Source organism: Cyprinodon tularosa, unplaced genomic scaffold (genome assembly GCF_016077235.1).
Source record: "Cyprinodon tularosa strain WSP-4 unplaced genomic scaffold, ASM1607723v1 ctg531, whole genome shotgun sequence".
NCBI lineage: Eukaryota > Metazoa > Chordata > Actinopteri > Cyprinodontiformes > Cyprinodontidae > Cyprinodon > Cyprinodon tularosa.
This window is the reverse complement of record NW_024039265.1, coordinates 352,908-376,852: the sequence shown is the minus strand read 5'-3', so window position 1 is coordinate 376,852 and position 23,945 is coordinate 352,908. Positions and strand designations below refer to the sequence as shown.

At 37.1% G+C, this 23,945-nt stretch overlaps 1 protein-coding gene across 1 annotated transcript in view; it reads left to right on the top strand.

Annotated features, from left to right (window-relative positions):
* The window catches only part of LOC119796023 (dynein heavy chain 9, axonemal-like), a 236,756-nt gene that overhangs the window by 23,501 nt on the left and 189,310 nt on the right, over window positions 1-23,945 (top strand). Inside the window, exons 15-24 of the mRNA XM_038304321.1 lie at window positions 5,351-5,592; window positions 5,758-5,893; window positions 12,142-12,338; window positions 12,432-12,694; window positions 12,782-12,943; window positions 16,324-16,546; window positions 16,740-16,906; window positions 20,552-20,695; window positions 20,815-20,974; window positions 21,102-21,257. Coding sequence (XP_038160249.1) covers window positions 5,351-5,592; window positions 5,758-5,893; window positions 12,142-12,338; window positions 12,432-12,694; window positions 12,782-12,943; window positions 16,324-16,546; window positions 16,740-16,906; window positions 20,552-20,695; window positions 20,815-20,974; window positions 21,102-21,257 — 1,850 coding nt within the window. The remainder of the gene's footprint in view (window positions 1-5,350; window positions 5,593-5,757; window positions 5,894-12,141; window positions 12,339-12,431; window positions 12,695-12,781; window positions 12,944-16,323; window positions 16,547-16,739; window positions 16,907-20,551; window positions 20,696-20,814; window positions 20,975-21,101; window positions 21,258-23,945) is intronic.

Sequence of the window (23,945 nt, the reverse complement as noted above, 5' to 3'; positions counted from 1 at the left end):
CTGAAACAGCATTAGGTGTAGCTGAAAATATATTTTGTTGTTTAAGCTGTTTGTACAGATAGAACCAGCAGTTTGGGAGAGGATTAGGGATCATTTTTTAAAACCGATGTTCTGTCAAATGAGCATACCTTGTCAGACCAGCATACCCATAGTCAATACACATTCGCTGGATCTCAGATGTGAGTTTATACATGTAGAATTGTACTTTAAATTACCTCAATGGGCGTGTATCCCTTTAGTCATGTTCAAAAAAATATATAATTTAAGGTGAGATCGCCATATGCTTAAAAAAACCCCACCAAAAGTAAGTAATTAAATTGTATTTCTGACTAAAAGGATACACTCTGATTTAAAGTTTATTTTTTGTACAAAACTAAAGGGATAAACTAATGGGTTAAATGGGAATAAACTAAAGGGATACATTAAAGGGATAAGCGGGTATTGACTAGGAGTATGCTGGTCTGACCGGGAATGCTCATCTGACAGAACACCGGGTATGAGAGTGGAAAAAAATATATAATACAGATTCAATATATTAGAGTGCACAAACTGGCAGTGTTTATCTGGCATGAGGTGTCTGTGCATGCCCAGTGTTGTGGAACAGTAAACCCAACCAATCTATGAAGAAAGTTTATTTCTAGGGTTGGGCAATATAGCCTAAAAATAAAATGGCCAAATTTTTTAAAATTGGATTTACGTTTTTTTCAAATCCCCTCCACAATTGAATGCATATTAAATTTTGTATTGAATATGCATTTCAATACATAACCACATTTCTTCTAATACAACTGCATGTAAATAAACTTGCCACGCCTTCCATCGCGGGGAACCTTGTGTGTTGCTAATGTTTACAAGCCACTATTCACTGCCATTTTTGCTATCTTGGCTGAAGTTTGTTTGGGTTGTAATGCCTTCTGAAAAGCAGTCAGAGTAACCACTGGTGTTGTTATGAACATACTTTCCCCTCTCGAAAAAAACGAAATCTCCAACTGCAGTTGCTGCATGCCAGAAATCCGCCACTACGCCGGAGAACTTTAAGCCCTGCATTACCAAACAACAGTTGATTTTATTCCATTTTTGAGAACAAAATCTCTCATTCATCTGCATTTATGATGTCATTTGCTGTTTTGTGTGACGCTGTCGCTTGTCAGACAGCAACATGAGAGTAATACTGCTGCTGCAGATACTACAGGTAGCCAAAAATGGGCCGTTATAAAAGAAATCTATTAGATTTTTTTGTAAATCGCCCGCAGCACAAAAATAGAAATTAAATAATTGAATCGATATTTTGCCTAGGCCTACTTATTTCCTTTCTTTTTAGCCAAAATCTACTTCCTGCTAACATAGTTGAGAGTTGAGGCATTTTCTGCTCTATGCTGCCCTTACTCCTGAAAAAGAACTTGAAAATTTCTGCCTTTCCATTACAACTGAAGGTCATGACTTAAGGACCCTAACAGAACCACATCGTCTGCAAAAATGGTCAACCCTACCACATGCCATACCGCTCTTCCTCATTCCAGGGTGTTTTTTTTTTTTTACCAATCAGACATCCTTATATAGACATTAATTAGGAGGTTTTTTTTTATGTAATTATGAGGAGACAAAGTTGAATTCTCAATTGGTTGCAAAAGCATGTTAAATGGAGCGAATGTCTGCCCAAAATTACTATAAAATCATTAAATAAAGGTAAGCTAAAGAGTATTTACACCTCTTTAACAAAACTGTAAACATTTTCACCAAAACAAGAATCAATCTTATTAAGGAAACTGCAAAGTTCTCCACGAGGTCTGATATCCTCCATCTTTGCCTCCACAAACCTGGATGAAATGGCTGACGAGGGGATTTAAAAAATTATACTCAATTTGTAGATTTTTATTATGTTATGTAGACTTAAAATTACATTTACTACATGGTAGATTTGCTTAATTTTTTGTTTTTGTTTTTTTGTGTGCAAAGTTCTTTTTTTTTTTACACATTTTTGAACTTAAGTTTGGTTCCCTACAGCTTCTAGAACCAATAAAACAAACAAAAAACATCTCACCATTTTTTAAGGCTACATTCCTTAAAAATTTTGTTTTCTGGTAAACAAGATAACAGAAATCAGAAACCTCCAGATTATTACATTGCAGTCACTGCTCTCATCCATCAACCCCAGGCAAGCCCAGCACTTCTCATCGCAACCCAAATGAAGCTCCGCCCACCTTATTATCATTATCAGAGTGGCATGTCCTCTGCCTGCACTGCAAAATGGCTGCTGAGGAAAAAAAAGAATTCTTGCTGTTCATTTATAACATTTGGCTGCCCCTATAGTTTGTTACAAAGCAAGAATGCTAAGAAATGCAAGTGCCTAACTACGTGTCTAATGTATTTTCTTTTATTGTTTTTCACTAAGAAAATTTTTGTCATTTAGCACATGCTAAGGCAAAAAAAAAAAAAAGTGCTATTTATCTACTATATAAAATCAATGGTGGAAAGTAAAGTTCACTTGTATTTGAGAACGATTTGACTGAGTATGAATACTTTTACTCAAGTACTAATTTTGAGTACTTCATCCACCACTGTATAGGAGTCAGTGACTGCATCTGTACTGGTTGTGCATAAGGTTCCATTTCTTCTCTTCTGGGTCTGATTTAGGGTTTGCAGACATTTTTATGTGAACAAGGGGGTGGGGGGTTCAATTAGGAGATCAAATCTCATTATATGAGAGAAGTTTTTTTTTTTTACAAAAAATGTAATGAATATATTTTGCATTGCCCATGCACTCATCCGAGCTCATTTAAAAGGAAGCAGAATATGTTTTCTTTAATAAATGAAAACATTGCAAAAGACCTTTTTATATATTTACCCATGTTGTTTAGCCATACTCTGTCCTCCTGTGTCCCTTTATCCTTGTCTGTTCGAGGGCGCTGCGGTCGGGTTGAGAATATAAGGTGAACTGAAAGGTTTTGCTTATGAAAAAGGAATAAAGGAGCTGTTTAATCATTGATATGGGCTGATTGACGCACAGCAGCAGGATGTGTTGTTAGTTTTTCCGACCCCAGGACTCGAAGCAGAACAGAGCAGGAATAACAGGCGTGTTTATGCTACAAGCCAGTGCACTCAGCCGTCTGTGGGGACAGCCTTACTCTGCAGGAACACACAGCAATTACACACTTGCATGTCGAGCAGGTGTATGTATCTGAGAATATTAAAAGGCACAGGCTGGGGATATTAGGAAACTTACTGTACATTAAGCATGAAGCTGGTAACATTAACACCTCTGCTTAAGTTATTAGTAAATCTATATTCAAAGTATTATAGTAATACGGTACTAAAAAATAAGTAGGCATCATTCAAACACTATGGATTTGCAGTTGAAGACGTTGGGAAATCTTTACAATGGTTATTTCAGTTTGACGTAAGATATATTCAATAAAAATATTTTACACCTACCTCAAAGATACTCTGTCTCCCTCAAAATCAGCTCCTATTTGTACATTTATATTTTAAAGGATTATCTAAATCTAGACTGTGAAGTTGCGTACTTTGCACCTTTAAAGGTAATTGTGAGGGACCAAACTTAAATAAAGACAAAGGAGTTAAAAAAAAAATAAAAAGTTGATTTAATAATGTCAAAAAATAGTTCAAAAAGGATAAAATGTCGAAACAAAATAGCTTAAATAATAAATAACATGGATTGAGCCCAACTGAACTGAGATTAACTGAGCAGTAACTAATTCAAAAACAAAATCTAACCTACTGAGAAAAAACCCAGGCTGCTTAAATAGAGGTGGAATAACCTAAACTTGCCACATGAGGGAGGCACAATATAACAGAGAAGCAACAAATCAAAAAAATCCATACAAAACTAAAATATATTAAACAAAATGACTGTGACTTACCACAAATAATGATTATTAAGGTGAAAATATAAGATCAACTTAAACAAAATTCCCCCCTCAGATCTTTGGGAAAGTGGTATGTTCCTAGCTTCCACTTCCAGCTGATCAGTGAGTTAAACCATTCAGACATAGTAACTAAAATATGCACCCATTAGAAAATATACATCTAAACAGAATAACCTAAACTAAATCTGGATCTATACACTTTGTGGTGGAGATAGATTGATGCATTACAGTAATATTTATGTATTTACTTCTGTTTTTGGAGGGGGGAGTCAAGCAACGGATATGATGGATGCGAAGAAGGGAGTAGGATGTAGAAATAGAAGGACAGGTTTTCTCTCATGATTCCTCGGTTATATCCATCCTTATATCAACTCTGTCATATTTTCCGTCCCTGCTCATGAAAAGAACCTCCACACCATGATGTTATCAGCCCCATTTCACCATTAGGGATTGTTTGATTAGTTTAAAGTGCACTTTAAGATTTTGATCACATGTACTGTGATGTTTTTATTCAGGTCAGAAAGTTCAGTTTTAGTCTCCCCGGATAGGAGAAAGTTCTTCTTCATGGTCTGAAGAAGACTCTAATAGGCACATCTTATAGCTTTCTCTCAACAAAGGCTTTCTTCTGTTAATTCTTTCATAACCCCCAGATTTGAGTGGACTAGTCATCCAACATCTGACACTGCTTCAAATCCTTCACCATGTCCCTCCTCTAATCGTCTTTCTAAGTTTGTGAGCAATGCTTTTTCCATTTTCTGACATTGGACAATTAATACTCTACAATTCAGTTTATTTATATAACGGCAATTCACATCACATGTCATCTCAAGGCACTTTACAGTTCAACCAAATGATAAAGTCAAATTGATTCAAAGTTTTCAATATAAGGAAAACTAGTTGATTGCATCGACTCATTGAGTCGAAGGCAATCCCTCACACTAAGCATGCTTGTAGCGACAGTGGAGAGGAAAAACTCCCTTTTAACAGGAAGGAACCTCCAGCAAAACCAGGCTCAATGTGCAGGGCCATCTGCTGAAGCCGACTGGGGTTCAAGGAGACATAGAGTTAAGCTCTATGATCTTGGTATTTGTGATGCTGGTTAGTCACTAATGTTCAATAACAAAGTTAGTTGTGCTTCAAGTGATTTCAATGCAAAAAATGGCTGAATACAAATGCTCTGCATACTTTTCCTGTCTGTATTAAATTCTATTTTCTATAAGATATTGTTATTTTGAAAACTTTTTTTTTGTTTTTAGTCATTTTTCTATATATTATACTCCTCTTTTTTTTTTTTTTTGCCTATTTCAGAATATCCTGATAACACATTCTTAACTTACTTTGTAATGTGACAAAATGTGGGACATTTTGATGTTTTTGCAAGGCCCTTACTCTTAAGACTTTAAAATTCACAAACAAACAATACTGTATATGTTTCAGGATTCTAATGCAGACTTGTCTTTCAGGTGTTTGGCAGTATATCCAAGACATCCGAGATGCTGTCTGTGATTTCGAGAGCAGGCTGAAAAGGGCAAAGGAGAATGTAGCAGAGATACAGAGGTACATGAGGTCTTGGGCCGTCCCCATGTTTGACAGAAAAGATGGCAAAAAGGAAGCTCTTCTTTGCCTGGAGGACCGGGCTGAGAGGGTGAAGCGGTTTCACAATTTGGTGCAGTCCTCCGGAGAACAAATCCACTTTCTGCTTAAGGTACTTCTCTGATGATTGAGACATGTTCAATTCTCCTAAGGTTTCACTAATGTTTCATCATTTTAAAAAGACATCTTCAAGCAGGGACTTGGAATTCCCTTTGAACTACATTTTAATGCAGTTTCTAAATGATTTACAAAGATCGTCCTGCTTTTTATGTTTTAGAGCAATCAGGAGCTGCTCAGAGCGGACCCTTCCTCCGAGGAATGGAAGGCCTACGTGGAATATATTGATGACATGGTTATAGATGGATTCTTCAGCTCCATCGACTGCTCTCTCAAGTTCTTCCTGGACAACACTGGTAGGATAATGAATAGCAAACAAAGCTCAAACCAGATAATGCCCAGCACTGCATTAAAAACATGTACTGTTTTTCTAACTGCCTGAAAATAGACCAGACAACAATCGTGTTATTTAGTGTCACAGAAATTCATTTTCCAAAGAAAAATAACCCTGTAAGGATTTTTTTTCTTCAAGGGCAGATGTTTAATGACGCCCCTTAGACATAATAATAATAATTTAATTCAAAAGTACTGAGATCAAACATTATAGGTGTTCTTTTTTTAGAATTGCAGCTCTTTCTTCCTGTAAAAACAGCTGTACTGTAGTAAGGTTTATAGGCTGTCATATTTAAAACTTTTTCCCAAAACTTTCTATGGGGCTGAGCTCAGGGTTTTCTGATGGTCCCTAAATCATTTTGTGATTCGGACACTTTCTTAGCGTCTTTGTTCTTTCCAGATCATCCATTTGTGCCCAAAATGTAAGTTAATTTTACATTTTCTAAGACAATGTTTAAACATTTCCACCTGCTCAGCACATAACCCTGCCCCAAATAACGGGCCCTTTTCTTTTTGAGAAAAAGGTGTGGACCTTAAAAACTGAAAAGACTTGAGTGCAATTCTGTTGCAACAATAGAAGAGCTTATAAAGCACAATAAAATGACTTAATGTCCCTCCAATAAAAAAGGGCTTCAGTTTTTTTTCCTTAAGCTGCCTGTTTTTTAGCGAACACATCCCTCCAGCACTCAGATATGACCATGTTATTGCCATCCCTGTACTCTAAAGCCAAAATGGATTTTTTTTTTAAAAAATTTCTTTTTTTACATAATGTTTCGACAGCCTTCCTCCCAAAGGCTTCAGACAGAAAATATGGCAATTTCTCTATCTGCTGAGGCCGTCTCAAAGAATCCAATTTGAAAACTGTAATTCAAGTTTTTTATGTTACTTTTAGAGTAAGGTTTCTGTCTTAATAAGTTGCATTTAGTACCATGTATTTATACAGCCTCATTACACTTTAGATTTAACTAACTTTAGCCACTTTAGAAGAGTTATACTATTGTTTTTTATCTCTTTTATAAGTGATGTAATGACGTTAGATCTCTATGATGTTCAAGGATATTTTGCAGTTTTTGAGCAGATACTTTTTTCACCTTCAGCAAAGTATGCAAAATCTCAATTTTGAAAGACAGTACAAAAAACTAATCTGAATAACTCAATATTTAAAAGAAAATCTTATAAATCATAATTCCAATTTTATTTAATTGTCAAACTTTAGTCTGATTTGGTTTCAGATAGTGGTGAATAAAGGTCATTTTTCTAAGGTGCAGGTAGGAACCTTGTTTGAACTGTAGATCTAAAAAGCAATGCGTGCCTGTGTTATTAGGAGTGTCACAGTCATGCTGAGGCTGTTACTGCTCTTGTCTAAATGCCAACAGAATGCTGCTGCCAACTCAAATATTAATAGGAGAGAATTCAGAGCTGCTCATTACTCTGATTCTACAGCCTCTCTCAGCCAGCACTCAGTGGGACAGCTCTTTAGCAACATGTTCTCAGGGGCTTTGATGTCAGTTGGGTGTCCACCTTTATTGGCCGGATTATGGACATGCAAAAGCTGGGAACTCACTTGCTGGCATGGGTTTTGTGAGCCAGTTTAGATGTACGGAGATGTGGTTCAAATTGAGCTGGAGTGTTTGCAAATTGCTGCTGTGTCCAAGCCTTGATGTGTGTTCTTTTCCCTTAAAAAAAAAAAAAGAAAATGGAAAAGAAACAAAAAACTGTCAAGATCAAGAAGTCTCTGAAGCACAGATGGAGACAAATTTGTTGGCACCTCTTTTCAAGACACACAGAGAGCCTTAAAATGAATTCCTCTGTTAGTGCAGTGACAGAATCTCATCTCATGCTGTTAAATACATTTATTCAGTGGGTAAAAAGTTCTTGTTTTCTTAACAATAAAAGCAGAGGTGTCAAGTAAAGAAGTACAAATACTTTGTTACTTTACTTAAGTACACCTTTTATGTATCTATAGTTTACTCTTCCTACTTTTGACTTCTACTCATTATCTTTTTCACACAAGTATCTGTACTTTCTATTCCTTACATTTTTAAAACAAACGTTACTCGTTACTCTTGGCTTCGGTTTTATGTCTATAGATATTTATTTTATGTCATCTGCGTCATCCAATGCAGATCATTGGTTCCATCCACATGTAGTGAAAACTAGTGTAATTGTATGAGTCATATAACGCAAACACTCATTGGTTAGCTAAAGGAAATCATCAGAAGCAAGCAGGTGTTCTTCAAACTGCAAACGCGAATTATCTTTGCCATGCTACAATGTTGGATTCAGAAAAAGATGTTGAAATGTCTGAAAAGTCGGACACAGGCGAGAGCTTATCGGGAGATGGAGACCAACAAGGCCTCCCTCATCCTTGGCCCTATCTCTAAGAATTTTTCAAAATAGTCGAAAAATTGAGCTTTCAATTCTTAATAGTGGCATCTGGCTGTTTTTTTTAAAGGTTACTTTATACTTTTATACTTTAAGTAGTTTTTGAAGCACATACTTTACCACTTTTACTTGAGTAAAGAGGTCAAGTTGATACTTCAACTTTTACCAGAGTGTTTTTAAACTGCAGTATCTATACTTCTACTTAAGTAACAAATGTGTGTACTATTGACACCAGTGAATAGAAGGCAACAGAATTACTGCTACCTATAGCAGTCTGTCCATCCGTCTAAAATTTGAGTTCATTTTGAGATCTGTTTTTCTTTTTTATTGGGAGGTTGGCTGTTATACAAAAAAAAAAAAAAAAAAAAAAAATGACCAGAGGAATATTCACCGGTGCTCCTTAGGATTCCTTTAAAATCACAGCATATAACTCATTTCTTTGATTTAAACTTTACTTCAAGTCAGTCACAGTTTCTAGGAACTTTTAATTAGGAATCTATAGCTTCTTTTCAACAGGAGCATAGATATGAAATGACACAGAGACTCGTTTTTTTAAACCACTGATGACAAGCCTGGATGAGATCCAATATTTATCTTGCCTCCCCACATAGTGAGCAAGATAGTAAAAGAGTAATAAAATCTCCTCATTAAAGAGTGGCGGTTTGGGAGTCTCCAAATCAATCTACAGTACATCGAAACAGCTTGTTTGAAGGTGAGACCAGAAAAAAAAAAAAGTAAATTTATCTGTTGTGGTAAACATCTGCGTAGGTAAGCAGTTGTAGAGGATGCATCATTGCAAAGCAGATGGATTGTAGAAAGCAAAAATATTAAAGCTCAAACTCTAGGAATTAAACTTCTGTAAGACTTTCAGCATGAAATAAATGATGAATAAAGGGTATTTTCATTGATTTGCAACAATGAACATTAAAAATCTAATTGATGGATTAGATATGGTAAACAAAAGACAGTAAATCTAGAGTTATGATGCCCTTGCAGAAAAACATTTCATGCATCAATACTTGGAACCAGTTGATTTATTATACCCTATATTTCAACATTTCTTTTCTTTCAACTGTATCACCAGGTTTTTATTTTTCGGGGGGGACTATTACTTATAGCTCAGCGAGTCTAAATTCATCTTATACCCCACCTGAATAATACAATTTAATTGTTATTTAATATCGTTATTGATTTATTAAGCTATTTCTACCTGTGTCTGGCAAAACGATGTGTTTTACCTGAGTCATTTTTGAATATAGACACCAGCTTTTTTATTTTTTTATAAAAATAAATCTGTAGGGTTAGGCCTACATCTACCCTGGGCACGTGCCTAAGGATTTCAAAATAATAAAAATATTTCTTTAGATAATAAGATCATAGTGATAACACTGTCTTATTGTTTAAGTTGGGTGAAGGTTGGTTTAGAACCCAAATGCAGAGATGAGGAGGCAGAGATGGGTTCCTGCAAATTTAATTAAATCAAAAAAGTAACAGAAACAAAATTCAAAAACCAGGAGATGTCAGGGGTAAACAAACACATGGGGAGCCAACAACAAGAAACCGGCAATGAGAACTCCGGAGGAGTATATATGGGAGATGGAAGAAAGCATGGACTACTGAGCTTAATATGAAGCAGACGTAGATAGAAGTAACTAGAAGGGAGCTAAAGGAGAGGAGACTGGCACAAGGGGGCAACAGAGAGTAACTCTAAAGATGCAACACACTTTCAAATATATCACAAAATGGAAAAGAAACCAATGACCAACAAAACAGAATGACATAAATAACTGAAAACTCAAAAAGAAGTCCAAAAAGGGACAATCATAACAGATATGTTATATAAAGGTCAGGTTTGCTGTTAAATCACATAAATCCACTCCTGCTACTAAATGAAAACCAAAACATTTTCATTATCTCCATTTCTTCATTCAGTTTGCGAATGGGACTGTTTAGTTATAAATCCTCTCATGTAAAAAAATAAATAAATAAGTAAAATAAATCCTCTCATGTACTCTTTTTTTAATCTTTAAAGCATATCCAAAACATAATTTGCAATTTGCCAAGAATTTACCGAAATTAATGAAAATAAAATTGCTTTAATTTCTAGTTTGACCATAAAAAGAAACATAATTATCCCCGGGGATTTCAATTACCATGGCTGCAGGTTTATTGCCATTTCCACTGTGGAATAGACGAGTCACATCTCACTCAGTCACCAAGAATGGAAGCGGATTCTTGTTGCAAAAGATAGAACTGAATGATTTTCTGCAATAAAACAAGAAATAATTATTTTGACCGAAATCTAAAATTATTTCCGATTCTGCATATGGGGAGTTCTCTCTTCTCTTAGTTAGGAGTAAAGAGAAGGTGATGAAAAAGCAATTCGGCCTGTATGCTTTAACCTTAACACATTAACATACAGTCGGGCAAAAAAGGTATTTCGTCAGCCACTGATGCAAATTCTCCTCCTTAGAAAGATGAGAGAGGGCTGTAAAATCCATCATAGGTGCACTTCACCTATGAGAAGCATCATGGGAAAATACATCCAGGCAATCACATTATAGACATTTTACAGAGAGTTTTTTTTGTCAATTATTGTGAAATAAGATAAGTATTTGGTCACTCACAAACAGGCAAGCTGTCAACACTGCAAAACTTACCTTATAATTAGTAAAGAAATTACTAAAATAAGAGTATTTACCATTAAGTTGAGGAGGTAAATAAGAGGATTTCCCTTTGGATTGAGTATTTTTACCCTTATTTTATTTTCTTTTAACAGTGTCCTGTCTGGCAATGTGGCAATAAGAATAATTGTCTTTATGCCCAAAAAGGGCCCAGCAGATTTTACTTTCACAAGTGGAGCAATACGGCTATCGCCATAGTGTCCCTCTTGATTTCTGATTTATTTTAATTCATGCAGGGAGTGTTTCAGATTATATGGACACTGCAAAGTAAGTAGAGCAGGAAAGGAAAAACAGGAAAAAGGAGAAAAGATGAAAGAAAGAGGAGATAAAAGGGAGAAAATGATCAAATCATTTTATTGTAATCATTGTATTTTCCCACTTAAAATAAGATAATTAGATTTTATGCCCCTGAAATAAGACAATGCAATTGTTTTTTTGTTTTTTTTATAATAATAAATGTAAATTGTCTTGTTCCCCTGGCAACCTCCTCAATCAAGAAAAAAAAATTCACTTATTTGAAGAAAAATTTATTTGCAAAAGTTACTTGTATATACAATAAATAAGTGTAATTTTCTGAAGTGTAGCTCTCGCACCTCTTTCCTGTTACATGTTTAAACTTGTTGAAAGATCAACCATCCATCCATTTTCTTCTGCCTAGTCTATGGGCGAGAGGTGGACTAGACCCTGAACAGGTCACCAGTCGGTCACAGGGCAACACAGAGAAACACAAAGACACACAACCATGCAGACACACACACTCACACCTAAGCACAATCTAGAGAAGCCAATTAAACTAACAGTCATGTTTTTGGATTGTGGGAGGAAGCCGCAGTACCCGGAAAAAAACCCACGCAAGCACAGGGAGAACAAGCAAACTCCATGCAGAAAGACCCCGGGCCCCAGAACCTTCTTGCTGCAAGGCAACAGCGCTACCCAGTGCTCCACCATGCAGCCCTGTAAAAAGTTACAATTTCTAGATATTAAAGTGTAAAATGTCTAAACTGTTAAAATTCTAAATGATCGAACCAATATTTTGCATTATAACTGCCTCTATAATAGTTATCTCCAGTTTCTAATCACTGGTGAATTCCCATTAATATGCAAAGCAGTAATATGCTCCATGTTTTTTATTCTTCCCACAGATCAGAGAAGCGGCATGGCCCATCTCTTTGAAACTCGACTGGATCTACAGGCTTCTGCCTTGGTCTTTTCCCCCTCTCTGGAGCTGGAGGATTCGGATAGTTTGTTTGAGGTGGTGGAGAGCCTCATCAACGACGTCTTCAAAATGTCTTCGTTGGTCCCTCGGCTCGCCCAGCACAGCCCCTCCCCCCACTACCAGGTAAAGCTGGCTGGACGGATCCCCAACAGATAGAGACATGAATCTCCTCCATTCATCCTGCCTTTGCCTTTAACATCTATTTTTTCCTCTTAGCCTGACATGGAAGGCATGGCTGACCTGGCAGACAGCCGGCGCCTCCTGATGGAACGTGTGAAGGCTGCCATGAAAATCGCCTGCAACTTTTACCGCTCGCTGGAGTGTTACAGCTACCTGTACGTGGAGGATAGAAAAGAGTTCATGCGTCAGTTCCTGGAGTATGGCCACGATCCCACAAGCCCTGACATAGAGGTTTTCTCTGACAGTGGAGCCCATGATGGTATACCCACTCTAGAAAGCTTTAAAGAACAGATAGATGGGTAGGTGGGAAGGAAAAATAATAATAAAAATTTATTTCTCTTTGATTAAATGCATCTGCAAGTAAAATAAAATCTGTTTCCCTGTAGTTATGAGAATCTGTATGAGGAGGTCCAGGGCCTGGAGGCAGTGCATGTCTTCCATGGATGGATGAGGGTGGATGGCAGCCGGATGAAGAGTACTCTGCTCAATATCATTAAAAAGTGGAGCCTAATGTTCAAACAGCACCTCATCGATCACGTAACAAACAGGTTTGAAATGCTTATTCTTTTTCATTGCTTATGAAAGAAAATTGGCTACAGGTTCTCATTTCAAACTCTTCAATCAGCCTCTGAGCCACTTTGCTTGTGACACCATGCTTCATCATGCGGGGAAAATGCATGGATTATCCCATAATTGTTCCTTGATTTCTGGAAAATGTTCCTCTTGAAAAAGAATTAATCTCTTTGACTTTTTTGGATCAGCAGCAGACTCGCACAGGAAGCTTGGCACAACATAAGACTGACTCTAGCTCCCAGTTTTCCTTCACTAGACACAAACTTTAGACCCCAAAAAAACACAAGCTAGATTCCTCAGTGTAATAATTTTGGACCAGTCTGTTCATTTTCATTATTAAACATCCTTTGGAGGAGTTATTTGCTGCACTTCTGTTCACAAATTGTTATCCAAAAGCAAGCGATTGACAGTCACTGTTCAGAAAAAAAAACTAGTGGGAACAGTATTGATCAGTTTTGTGTGCTGCAGACGTCATGTCCTGAATCCTTCTGAATGACGACTGATCCTCCAACCTTAAACTTCTTCATCAGAAAGCTGATAGTTTGCCTCAAATTTCTTAAAATTAGCTTGTTTATATCTGAGGCTGCTTTTTATAAAACTAATCATGGTTTCACATTCCTCTCGTAGCTGGCTTCATCTGCCTCTATAAAATAGGATTAGATATTTAATGCAAAATGTCAGGATCAGAATTTTACACTTATTTTTCTGCCTCCTTTTTTTTTTTATTTCAGATCTGATCATTGGGATTTCAACCGGTTCTGATTTATCATTAAAGGAAAACCTACCCCAAATTCTTTTTTTTTTTTTGCTAACAAAATTTAATTGAGGATGTCTTGCACTTGTTTTTACATTATCCAGGTATTATTTAGACAACTAATTGCAGATTTTTTTTTATTGTTTTTGTGTCTAAAACTGTCTGTTGGATCTACTGTTATTGTGAAATACTCAGATTAACTGACATCAGTAGCTCTGTTGCTGTTAGGTACAGTATAAAAGTGTCTCATTTGGAGCAATTCTAATTCCAACTGTTGATTTTACAGCTAACACCAATCTACTTTTCGTAATAGTTTAAAAACAGTTCACTGGACTTGGTTTCCAAGGTTTAAAAACGTTTTCGCTTCCCCTCCAGGAAGCTTTCTCACGTGTTAAGCGAAACGTCTTCAAACCTTGGAAACCAAGTCCAGTGGATTGTTTTTAAACTGACTGTGGGTACCTTACACTGGACTTCTGGGATTTTGGCATTTCCTTCTCCCCAGTCTTCCTCCAGACTCTGGCACCTATATTTCCAAATGACGTGCAAAACTGAGCAACAGTCCAGTGCTGCTTCTCTGTAGTCCAGGTCAGGCGCCTCTGCCGCTATTTGTGGTTCAAAATTGGCCTGACCTGGGGAATGTGGCCCCTGTAGCCCATTTCCTGCACACACCTGTGCATGGTGGCTCTGGATGTTTCTACTCCAGACTCAGTCCACTGCTTCCGCAGGTCCCCCAAGGTCTGGAATTGGTCCTTCTCCACAATCTTCCTCAGGTTCCGGTCACCTCTTCTCGTTGTGCAGCATTTTCTGCAACACCTTTTCCTTCCCACAGACTTCCCACTGAGGTGCCGTGATACAGCACTCTGGGACCAGCCTATTCATTCAGAGATATCTTTCTGTGTCATACCCCCTTGCTTGAGGGTGTCAATGATGGCCTTCTGGACAGCAGTCAGGTTGGCAGTCTTACCCATGATTGGGGTTTTGAGGGATGAAAGGCTTTGGGAATCTTTTGCAGGTGTTTAGAGTTAATTTGTTGATTTAGATTATTAGGTGCGTAGCTCGTTTAGAGACGTTTTTCATGATTTGCTAATTTTGTGAGATAAGAATTTTGGGTTTTCATGAGCTGTATGCCAAAATAATCCGTATTAAGGCAGTTAGTGTGCAATGAATCTAAAATATATGAATGTTCAAGTTTTACCATTACGGAAAATAATGAACTTTATCACAATATGCTAATATTTTGAGAAGGACCTGTATATTCTCCTCCTATTCAGTCACTCTTGGCTGGTTCTTACTGTCACAATGGGGTCAAGGTTTGACAGGAACCAAATGCAGACTGAAACTGAAGGAGGTTACTTGAAGATTTATTATCCAAAAAGTTCAACAGAAGCAAAAATCCACAAATCCTGAAAACCAGGAATACTCACAACAAGAAGGGCACAAAGTAATGACAACAAACCAGCCAAAAGTGACTTCTTCTTCTTCTTCTTGTTTTACTGGCGACTTGCAACCAAATGGAGCATTATCGCCACCTACTTGTTCTTATTTATATTTCCTAGGTTTAGTCCAGTTTGTTGAAGATAAGATGACATGATTTTAAGTACTGTCTTTCTGGATTTATTTGAGAAGATATTTTTAATGCCAAAAGTGACTGAACAGAAGGAGGATATATGGGAGAGAGAAACAAAGACCTGACTAATTAGCAGATTGGGAGCAGGTGTGAACAGAGGAGGCTAGAAGGGAGTTGGGAAAAATGAGACTGACACAAGAGGGCAAATAAGAAATCTCTAAGGACTCAAATACAATCAAAAATAACTAGAACACAAAAACTGAAATAAGACCAATGAAAACTCAGAGATAAAACTTGAACAGAACCAAAACCATGACAATAGGAGCTCATCCGTGCAGCTGAGGTGTCTTGATGAAAACAAAGTAAAACTAAAGAAGTCACTCTGACTGTAATTTTTTTTTCTCAATTTTTTTCCCAATTCCTCAAGTTTAAATGTGATTATATGGGAGTTACTCATAGTAGCTCCAGGCTTATAGATATAGGTTTATAATATACATTTATTGTGTCTATTTTTGATTCCTTACTACCTTCGGGGCAACATATTTATGTTGTGTTTTTTATATGCGATGGAAAGAATAAAATGCCTAAAGATTAAATTCTCAAATTAAAAGATTAAGTAAAATAGTTTTTGTTTTATAATCAGATAATGAACGTTCCACTTCTGGACAAGCGTCAAAACTTTTTGCTGAAAGGGGAACTCATGGTAGGACGAAATGACCAAAGGGTTACACACATTAAAAAAAGGTTGGGAATCACTAGCCTAAGGAATTTCAGTAGCCTGGTAATCAAATTCTTGTCCCCAAAGATCTGGTTCCTGAAACTTTTACATTTGTAGAGCTCTGCAGAGAGCCCTAACCTTCTTCCTGCATCCCCTTTTGAAAGTGGTAGCTTATGTTCACTGATTTGGCTTTTAGTCAATTATTAATCAAAGTAATGCAAGTAAGTCTAATCATGGCAATTAATCTGCAGCTTTCAACTGTCGCTATTTTATCTGGCCATTGTTTCTACCTAAACAATTTGTTTGTCTTTCATAGTCTGTCTGATTTAGAGAAGTTCATCCGTGCAACTGTGGCTGGCCTGAGCCAGCAGGTGAAGGAGGGCGACTACAGCACTTTGGTTGAGGTCATGGGTCACTTGCTTGGGGTTAAAGAAAGACAAACCTCTACAGACACCATGTTTGAGCCGCTGCAACAAACCATTGCCCTGCTGAAAATGTATGAACAGGAGCCGCCCGAAGTGGTCTACAAACACTTAGCGGTAAGAACTCAAGTTCTGATGCTTTATGCTTTTTTTGGTCTTCCAGGAAAGAAACAGTGTTTTTGGTTTGTTTGATTTTTGCCATTTCAATTTTAATCATTTCCTCTTTCATCACCATACATGCTTTCTTTTGAGAAAGGAAAGAGTGCTACTTTCTGTGCTTGTTTTTGACTTTCTGATTGTCTCTCTTCAGGAGCTGCCAGAAAAGTGGATCAACCTGAAAAAACAGGCCATTTTGATTAAACAGCGGGTGGCACCACTGCAGGCCAAAGAGGTCGCCAATCTGCGCAGGAAGTGTGCTTTGTTTGAGGCAGAGCAAAATGCCTTCAGGGAACATTTTCAAAAGGACGGGCCTTTTAGGTAAACTTCACACAGCACTCTGAATTAAATCCATAATGCCTCAGAATGTAAAATTCCTGATACTGAAGGGCCGTGCAACTATCAAGGACATTAAAAGTCATATTAAATATGAAAATTTAATATCAAGCTAGAGAATGATTGTGCATGTTTTCTATTTTAAGGATCTTCTTTAATTCATACATGTTCAAGAGGAAATATATCTACAGGCTTATATTTAAGTTATTTGTTTATAATAAAAATAATTAGTAAAAAACATCCAACACAAATACAACTAATGTATCTGTGTCACCCCTTTCAAAAAGACTTAAATTATCAGCACCAAATGAGAGATTAATTTGTAAAAATAGTCTGAGACAGCAAGTTAACTACAAAGGTTGTAGCCTGCCACTAACTGGTCTTCTAGACCAGGCATTCCCAACCTCGGTCCTCGAGGCCCACTGTCCTGCAGGTTTTAGAGGTTTCCTTCTTCTTCTTCTTCTTCTACTGAGTTTTCTGGCAGTTTGCATCCTGTGTGCATTACTGCCATCAACTGGACGGAGATGTAATTCAGAAATATAATGCCTATATATCTTTATATCTTCATGAAACTAAATTCTATCTATACTTACACACACACACATACACACACTAAATTCTCACAGCTAATTCTGTATCTTTTAAATATTTAATAAGTGCTTTAATTATCTTATCTGATTGATGCTTCCCTAATAAATCTGCCATCTTTACTGAACTCCCCATTACCCTTTCCAGTTCTTTCCTCTCTTTTATATATTTGCTACAATAGATCAACACATGTTCTACTCCTTCGATTTCTCCACAATAATAACAATTACCCGTTGGATGTTTCCCTATTATTTTTAGACCTGCATTTAAACTAGTATGCCCAATCCTTAACCTGTTTATCCATATTTCCTCTCTTCTACTCATTATACTGTTACAGTATATCTTATGCTAATATCTTTATGTATTTTATATAAATGTCTTCCTTTTTCTTCTAAATTCAATCTCTTCTGCCATACCTTATTTATTTTATCTTTAATAATTACTTTTATTTCTGTTCTACTTAGCGGGACATCATATTCAATTTCTCCTACCTTAACTGCTTCTTTAGCTAACTTATCTACTTTTTCATTACCTAAAATTCCTTTGTGTGCTGGAACCCATGTGAATTGAATACTTATATTTTGTTGCCTTATACCATACATTAAATAACTGACCTCATCTAAAAGATCTTGACGGCTTTCAGATTTTCTACTTTTAAAACTAGTCAGGCAAGACATTGAATCTGAACAGATAACTACATTTCTAGGCTTCACCTCCAGCACCCATTGCTAGAGGTTTCCTTGCTCCAGCACAGCTGATTTTAATTGAAAGCTGATTAACAGGCTTTTGGTCTACTGCAATCATTATAATCAGCTGTGTTAAAGCAGGGAAACCTCTAAAACCTGCAGAACAGCAGGCCTCGAGGACAGAGGTTGGGGATGCCTGTTAGTCTCACCAGTGGTGGCAGCTGGTGGAGTTTTCTCCAGGAGGGACTATAAATTCAAACAAGACCAAAAACCAATCAAACGTATACTTATTTATCACACCGGTATATTTATTTGAATGCCTACAACAAAAAAACATTATAACAACAATTTATAAAAACAAAACATAATTTCATGTACAGGTTTACTTTTTGTACCTTGCCCTTCTGAGGCCTTGTTAATATTAATCTGTGTCTTGCATGATCCAATATTGTGTCACAAACCTAAAAAATTATGTACCAGTTTAATAATGGATAAGCTATTAGTCAGCTTTATGTTTTTTTAATATATAAAAGCTATTTATTTTCTGAGAATGTGTTTAAGAGCAACTATGCAAACTAACAAACATCTAGAAAAAGTACACTATATTATATTATTTTCCATGTGAACCTGATATTGTTCATTCTTCTTTGCTATTTCTTAAAAGTGCTTTAAATCAGTCATTTCTTTATCCATGCTGGCTCAGATCCTGTCGTTTTAAAAGGGAGGCAGGGAAAATAGCCTTAGCCTTGCTGCTTGCAGTTAGCCAAGCCTTGTAGCTAAACCAGGTCCTGGAAAAAGACAGAGTGTACCGTCTGAATCTGTCTTTGGACTGCTGATTTATTTAGATTTTTGGCTGATCGGGTCCATATCATTTCAGCTCCAGCTTCTCTTTGTAAGCTTAGAGAACATGTAAAGCCATAACAAGGCTTTATTGGGCTACTCTCTAAAGCTTGGAACTCAATGCTAATTCAGACATTTTGAATTAAAAAAGCTTCCTGGATGGGAACTTAAGTGTCTTTTTTGAAAAAAGAAAAAAAGTCCAGTGGATTGTTTTGTAACTTTTTTGGAATGACTATGACCTGGATGAATGAAAAACTTCACCAGCAGACTGGCTGAACGTTGCCATGTGAAGTAAAACGTTGTGGTTGCCCAGACAATGATATTGACATAACGCAGTGCCCTTGTGCCAAGTCTGGAGCATCTGTAGCCTTAGCGTGTCTAATTATTGATGACAAAACTTCATCTAATGATGAAATTTTACCTGATAGAAATCAAAAATGAAAAACATGTGTTTATGATGAACAAAGTAACTCCATGACATAAAGGGGGAGAGCTGGGTAGTGCTCTGTAGCTAACAGGTTAGCCTCTTTTAGCTTATCAGTTAGCCATATTATGCTGCACTTCTTTTTACTTTATGTTTAACACAACCATTAGTTTTCTACAAGTAGAATAAGTGTTGTATTTGACAAAAATCTCTACAAAAGTCCTTTTTTTAAAGTTGTCCCATTTGTCCTCCCCTGTCTTCAGCTCTTAATAAAAATAAGCTGAGACTTTTTTTTTGTCACCTTGTTAAAAGGCATAGCTCAGTCTTAGAATGCAGTTCAAGACTGACAGTGATTGTTTTCTACTTTCGGATACTGTCAGTCACCAAAGAAATGTAAAATAATAGCAAATATAGGTAAAAAGATTCTTCTTAAGAAATGCAATACAGTTTGAGTTGAGTTGCCATATGATGACATCATAAGAAAGGGCAGGGTCCCGAGCAGATCTGGTACCTACAGCAGAACTGTTGAAAAGAAAATCACAAGACGATACATAAGTGTTAATTTTCGTCCATAAAGCCCTCTTACCAACAGTAAACATGTCAGAAATGTGTTAAAATATACACAACTGAAATGTTAACCACCATCTGAAACTATCAAGACATCAGGCAACACATATTGTTTCACTTTATCTGAGAAGCTCTATAAGTGTCGATGAGCTTGCCTCCTCATTAGATGCAGCAATGTTATCTTGAGGTTCTTTTATCCGACAAAGTTAATTGAATCTTAACATGATGCTAATTCATTCATAGGAAGCAATTCTTTGTCATGACTTCTAATTGTCAGATTAGTTATGTGTGTAATTGGTCTATTAAATACCTGGTGATTATCTTCCCATTAATGTCATGGAAGTCACTGGTAATTGTTGCAGAAAGGCTTCAGTGCTGCAGACCATGGAGTGGTTACTCCTGCAGCCAAATCAGGTTTGGCAGTCATGCAGTCTGTCATTAGCCAAACACAATCAGCTTAATGGAGAATATGTGCCAATGTGTGGATTTTGATGGATGCATGTGTGTGCTGATGCTTTTTCTCAGGTTTGACAGCCCGAGGCCATACCAGACGTTAGATGAGTTCCACCAGAAGATCCAGGGACATGAGAGAACCATGGCCTCTCTGATGGACTCTGCTAGCCTGTTTGAAGTCACCATATCAGAGTACAAACAGCTCAGACAATGCAGGTATAGAAGGACATTAGATGAAGGAAAAAGCTTTAAGCAAAGCCAAGCTTCTAACTAACAAAGCTTCATTGCAGACATGCCAGTGGCTTGTTGTTCACCTTGTTCACGTTTTCTCACAGGCATGAGGTGGGCCTGTTGAAGGAGCTGTGGGATATGATCACAGTGGTGGAATCCAGCATATCAGCATGGAGGATGACTCCCTGGAGAGAGATCAATGTGGAGGACATGGAGGTGGAATGCAAGCACTTCTCAAAAGACATACGAGGGCTCAATAAAGAGGTGAGAAACTCATCTTAGGTCATTATCTACACAACAGGTCATAGTTAAAGTTCTTTTCACTAAAGAGATTATTGTTTAGAGACACAAAAACTTCCTTGTTCATGATCATTGTCTTTGTCTTGTGTAGGTAAGATCCTGGGATGCCTTCACAGGTCTGGACAGCACGGTGAAGAACATCCTCACCTCACTGCGAGCAGTGGCAGAACTTCAAAATCCTGCGATACGAACACGACACTGGGATCAGCTGATGGCAGCTACCGGAGTTCACTTCACATTGGATCAGGTCTGCATTTAAACATTCAAACAAATATATCTCTAGTCAAAAATGAACATTCTATCATCGTTATTCAAGTTCATGTCAGACTCTTACTTGTAAACACATAAAAAGACTAGTATTTTTCTCAACGTCTACTATATTATCAGACATAACCATTTTCTGTTTTAATCTAGTGAGGAAGTATTTAAAAAAATACCAGAATATTAACATTTGTGAACTTTGTGATAAACTTCGACTTTGTTGTCTTTAACCCACTAATTTAATCAGCTGCTTAAACTCAGTTTCAATTTGGCTTAAACCAAAGTTTGAATCCCTTTAAATCACTTAATTTCCTTTTAGCGTATCGTGCTGGCAAGTTTTCCCCTTTATCCTCCAAATGCTTGATCATCATTTTTGCCAAATGATACAGTTTTTGTCATCATGAGACCAAGAAAATACAGTCACTGTGTCTCAACATCCGCCCTAACCCCTGAATCCCTCCATCACTATATAGAGTGGGGACTATATAGTGGACTTTATAGTGAACTCGGTTAACTGACTGTTAGGACAGATGATCACTACTTTCACTCCCCGTTGGTCACATAACTCTGCCTCCCTGCACGGTGCCTGCGCCGTCTATGTTATGTGTCGGGCAACTTTGACAACAAATCCCATGGAAGTCTTCAGCAGGGGTCCGCGACCCCTAGGAGGTCCACAGAGGTACTGCATTGGGGTCGCAAAAGTTTTGGTTGATTAGATTTTTTTCTTTTTTTATATTCCCCACCGCAATTTTTTCCACTAATTGTGTCTTTAAATACACATTAACATGAATTCAACACACTGTAGTAAACAGATAAATGGAGGTAGAAGATGTCTTTCAGGCATCAATGCACACATTCAGCGACAAACAGGAGCTCTTTCAAGCTGGGCACCGCTTTATTCACACCTGTCCCATCAACCAGGAATCAGAATCATGCCAGGGCGAAATTACTTTCGTTACAATACTCCATCTGTAGCAGAGTGACTATAGGACCAGTTTGACATAACACAATATCATACAATATATATAATTAGGGGTCCCCGCTCCATCTCGCCATCATCCTTGTCCTGGAAAACATCGAAGACCCCTCCCATAATGCTTTGCGAGAAGAGCTCTCATAATGCATTCCGGGATATTCCTGCTTGTCTAGCGACCATGGATGATCAGTACTTTTTTTTTTGTAGGAAATTTCGAGTCCACTACTTTTTCATCAACTAGACGTTCGGAAACATCCAGTATCTTCAAAACTCTAATCCTTATCTCAGACTGCATTTGTAATCTGTAATCTGGAGTTTAAGATTTAAAAAGAAAGTATTGCTATTTACTAAGCGAGCTTTCAGACGATTTTGTTACAGTTCTTGTTTCTCTATGGACGGCAATACCTTTTACCAACACAAGATGTTATGTACATCTTTGACTTTTTTCCTTGGGTTGCTACAGGTTTTGTTTTTTAGATTATATTTTAACTTGAAACACAAAACTTGTTTCTTCCCTCTAAGGTAATGATGCCTGAACATTTCTACTCCTAGTCCTAATTGACAGAAATCATGAACTATTTAATCCAATTTAATATCAGTGTTGATTAAAGGCGGCATTTTGTTTTCAGCATGCAGTGTATTTAAACCATCTGCTTTAAATTTCAGGTCAATTTGTAACATTTTTATTTTCAAACAAACAAATCAAATCGCCTGAAATTACGACAGCTTTCTAAATATAGCTTTTGTAAAACAGAACTTTCATGAACATCTGTTTTGTTTTGTATTGACAAGCACTATTAACAAACAGGGAGCTGCTGGTTAACACTTGTTTTATATTCTCCATCTCTGGGTATTTATACTTGATGCTGTTTTCAGTAGAGATAAACACAGCTATGCATAATGTAACTGAAAAATCAATGAAGAAAGTCTTTGGGGTTTTTTTTCCTGTTGTGCTTAAGCCAGCGTTTTCCCAATGTTTAGTCAGCAGTTGTCTAGCATAATGAGAGCAAGCAGTAGAGTTGTGTTATCACTCTGTTCCGATAGAGCTCTGAACACTTCAAGCTAATCATGTTTGGAAATTAATTGTTTCTCTTTGTTGCTGGTAGTCTTTGAACCTCAAGCTGCTAAGTCCTAGATATCAGCTGGTTGTCAGCCTTCTGCACAGCTCACTATTATCTGCATTTATGTTAATATGACCAGATTAAAATCCCAGAAGGAACAAAAACAAACTACTACTGAACTATTTCCGTATTCTGCAGTGCCTTCTGGTACATATTCATTAAATATCAAAACTTTTAGTCTTTTTTTAATGGTTCCACCATAAATTTCAGTGATAAAGTACACATGCATTAGTTGTGTATACACACTCATCCAAAAAGAGTCACATGGTGGAGCCTATCTTGAGCAGTCATTGGGCAAAAGGTTTTGTAATCCTAGATTGTCGTTTTTCTATCACAGAGTAACAGAAACACACGGGGCAAATAAAATAATGCACAAACACACAAAAACCTGAAGGCAATGAGGAGGATCCATTTACAGAACTTAACATGTGTGTCTTTAGTTTGGGGATGGAAGCAGGAAAGAACCCGTTCATACATGGGGAGAACACGCAAACGTCATACAGAAAGACACCATCCTAAGTTTCAAACCCACAAGCGTCTTTCTGCAAATGAAAAGTAACAATAATTGAATCCCAAT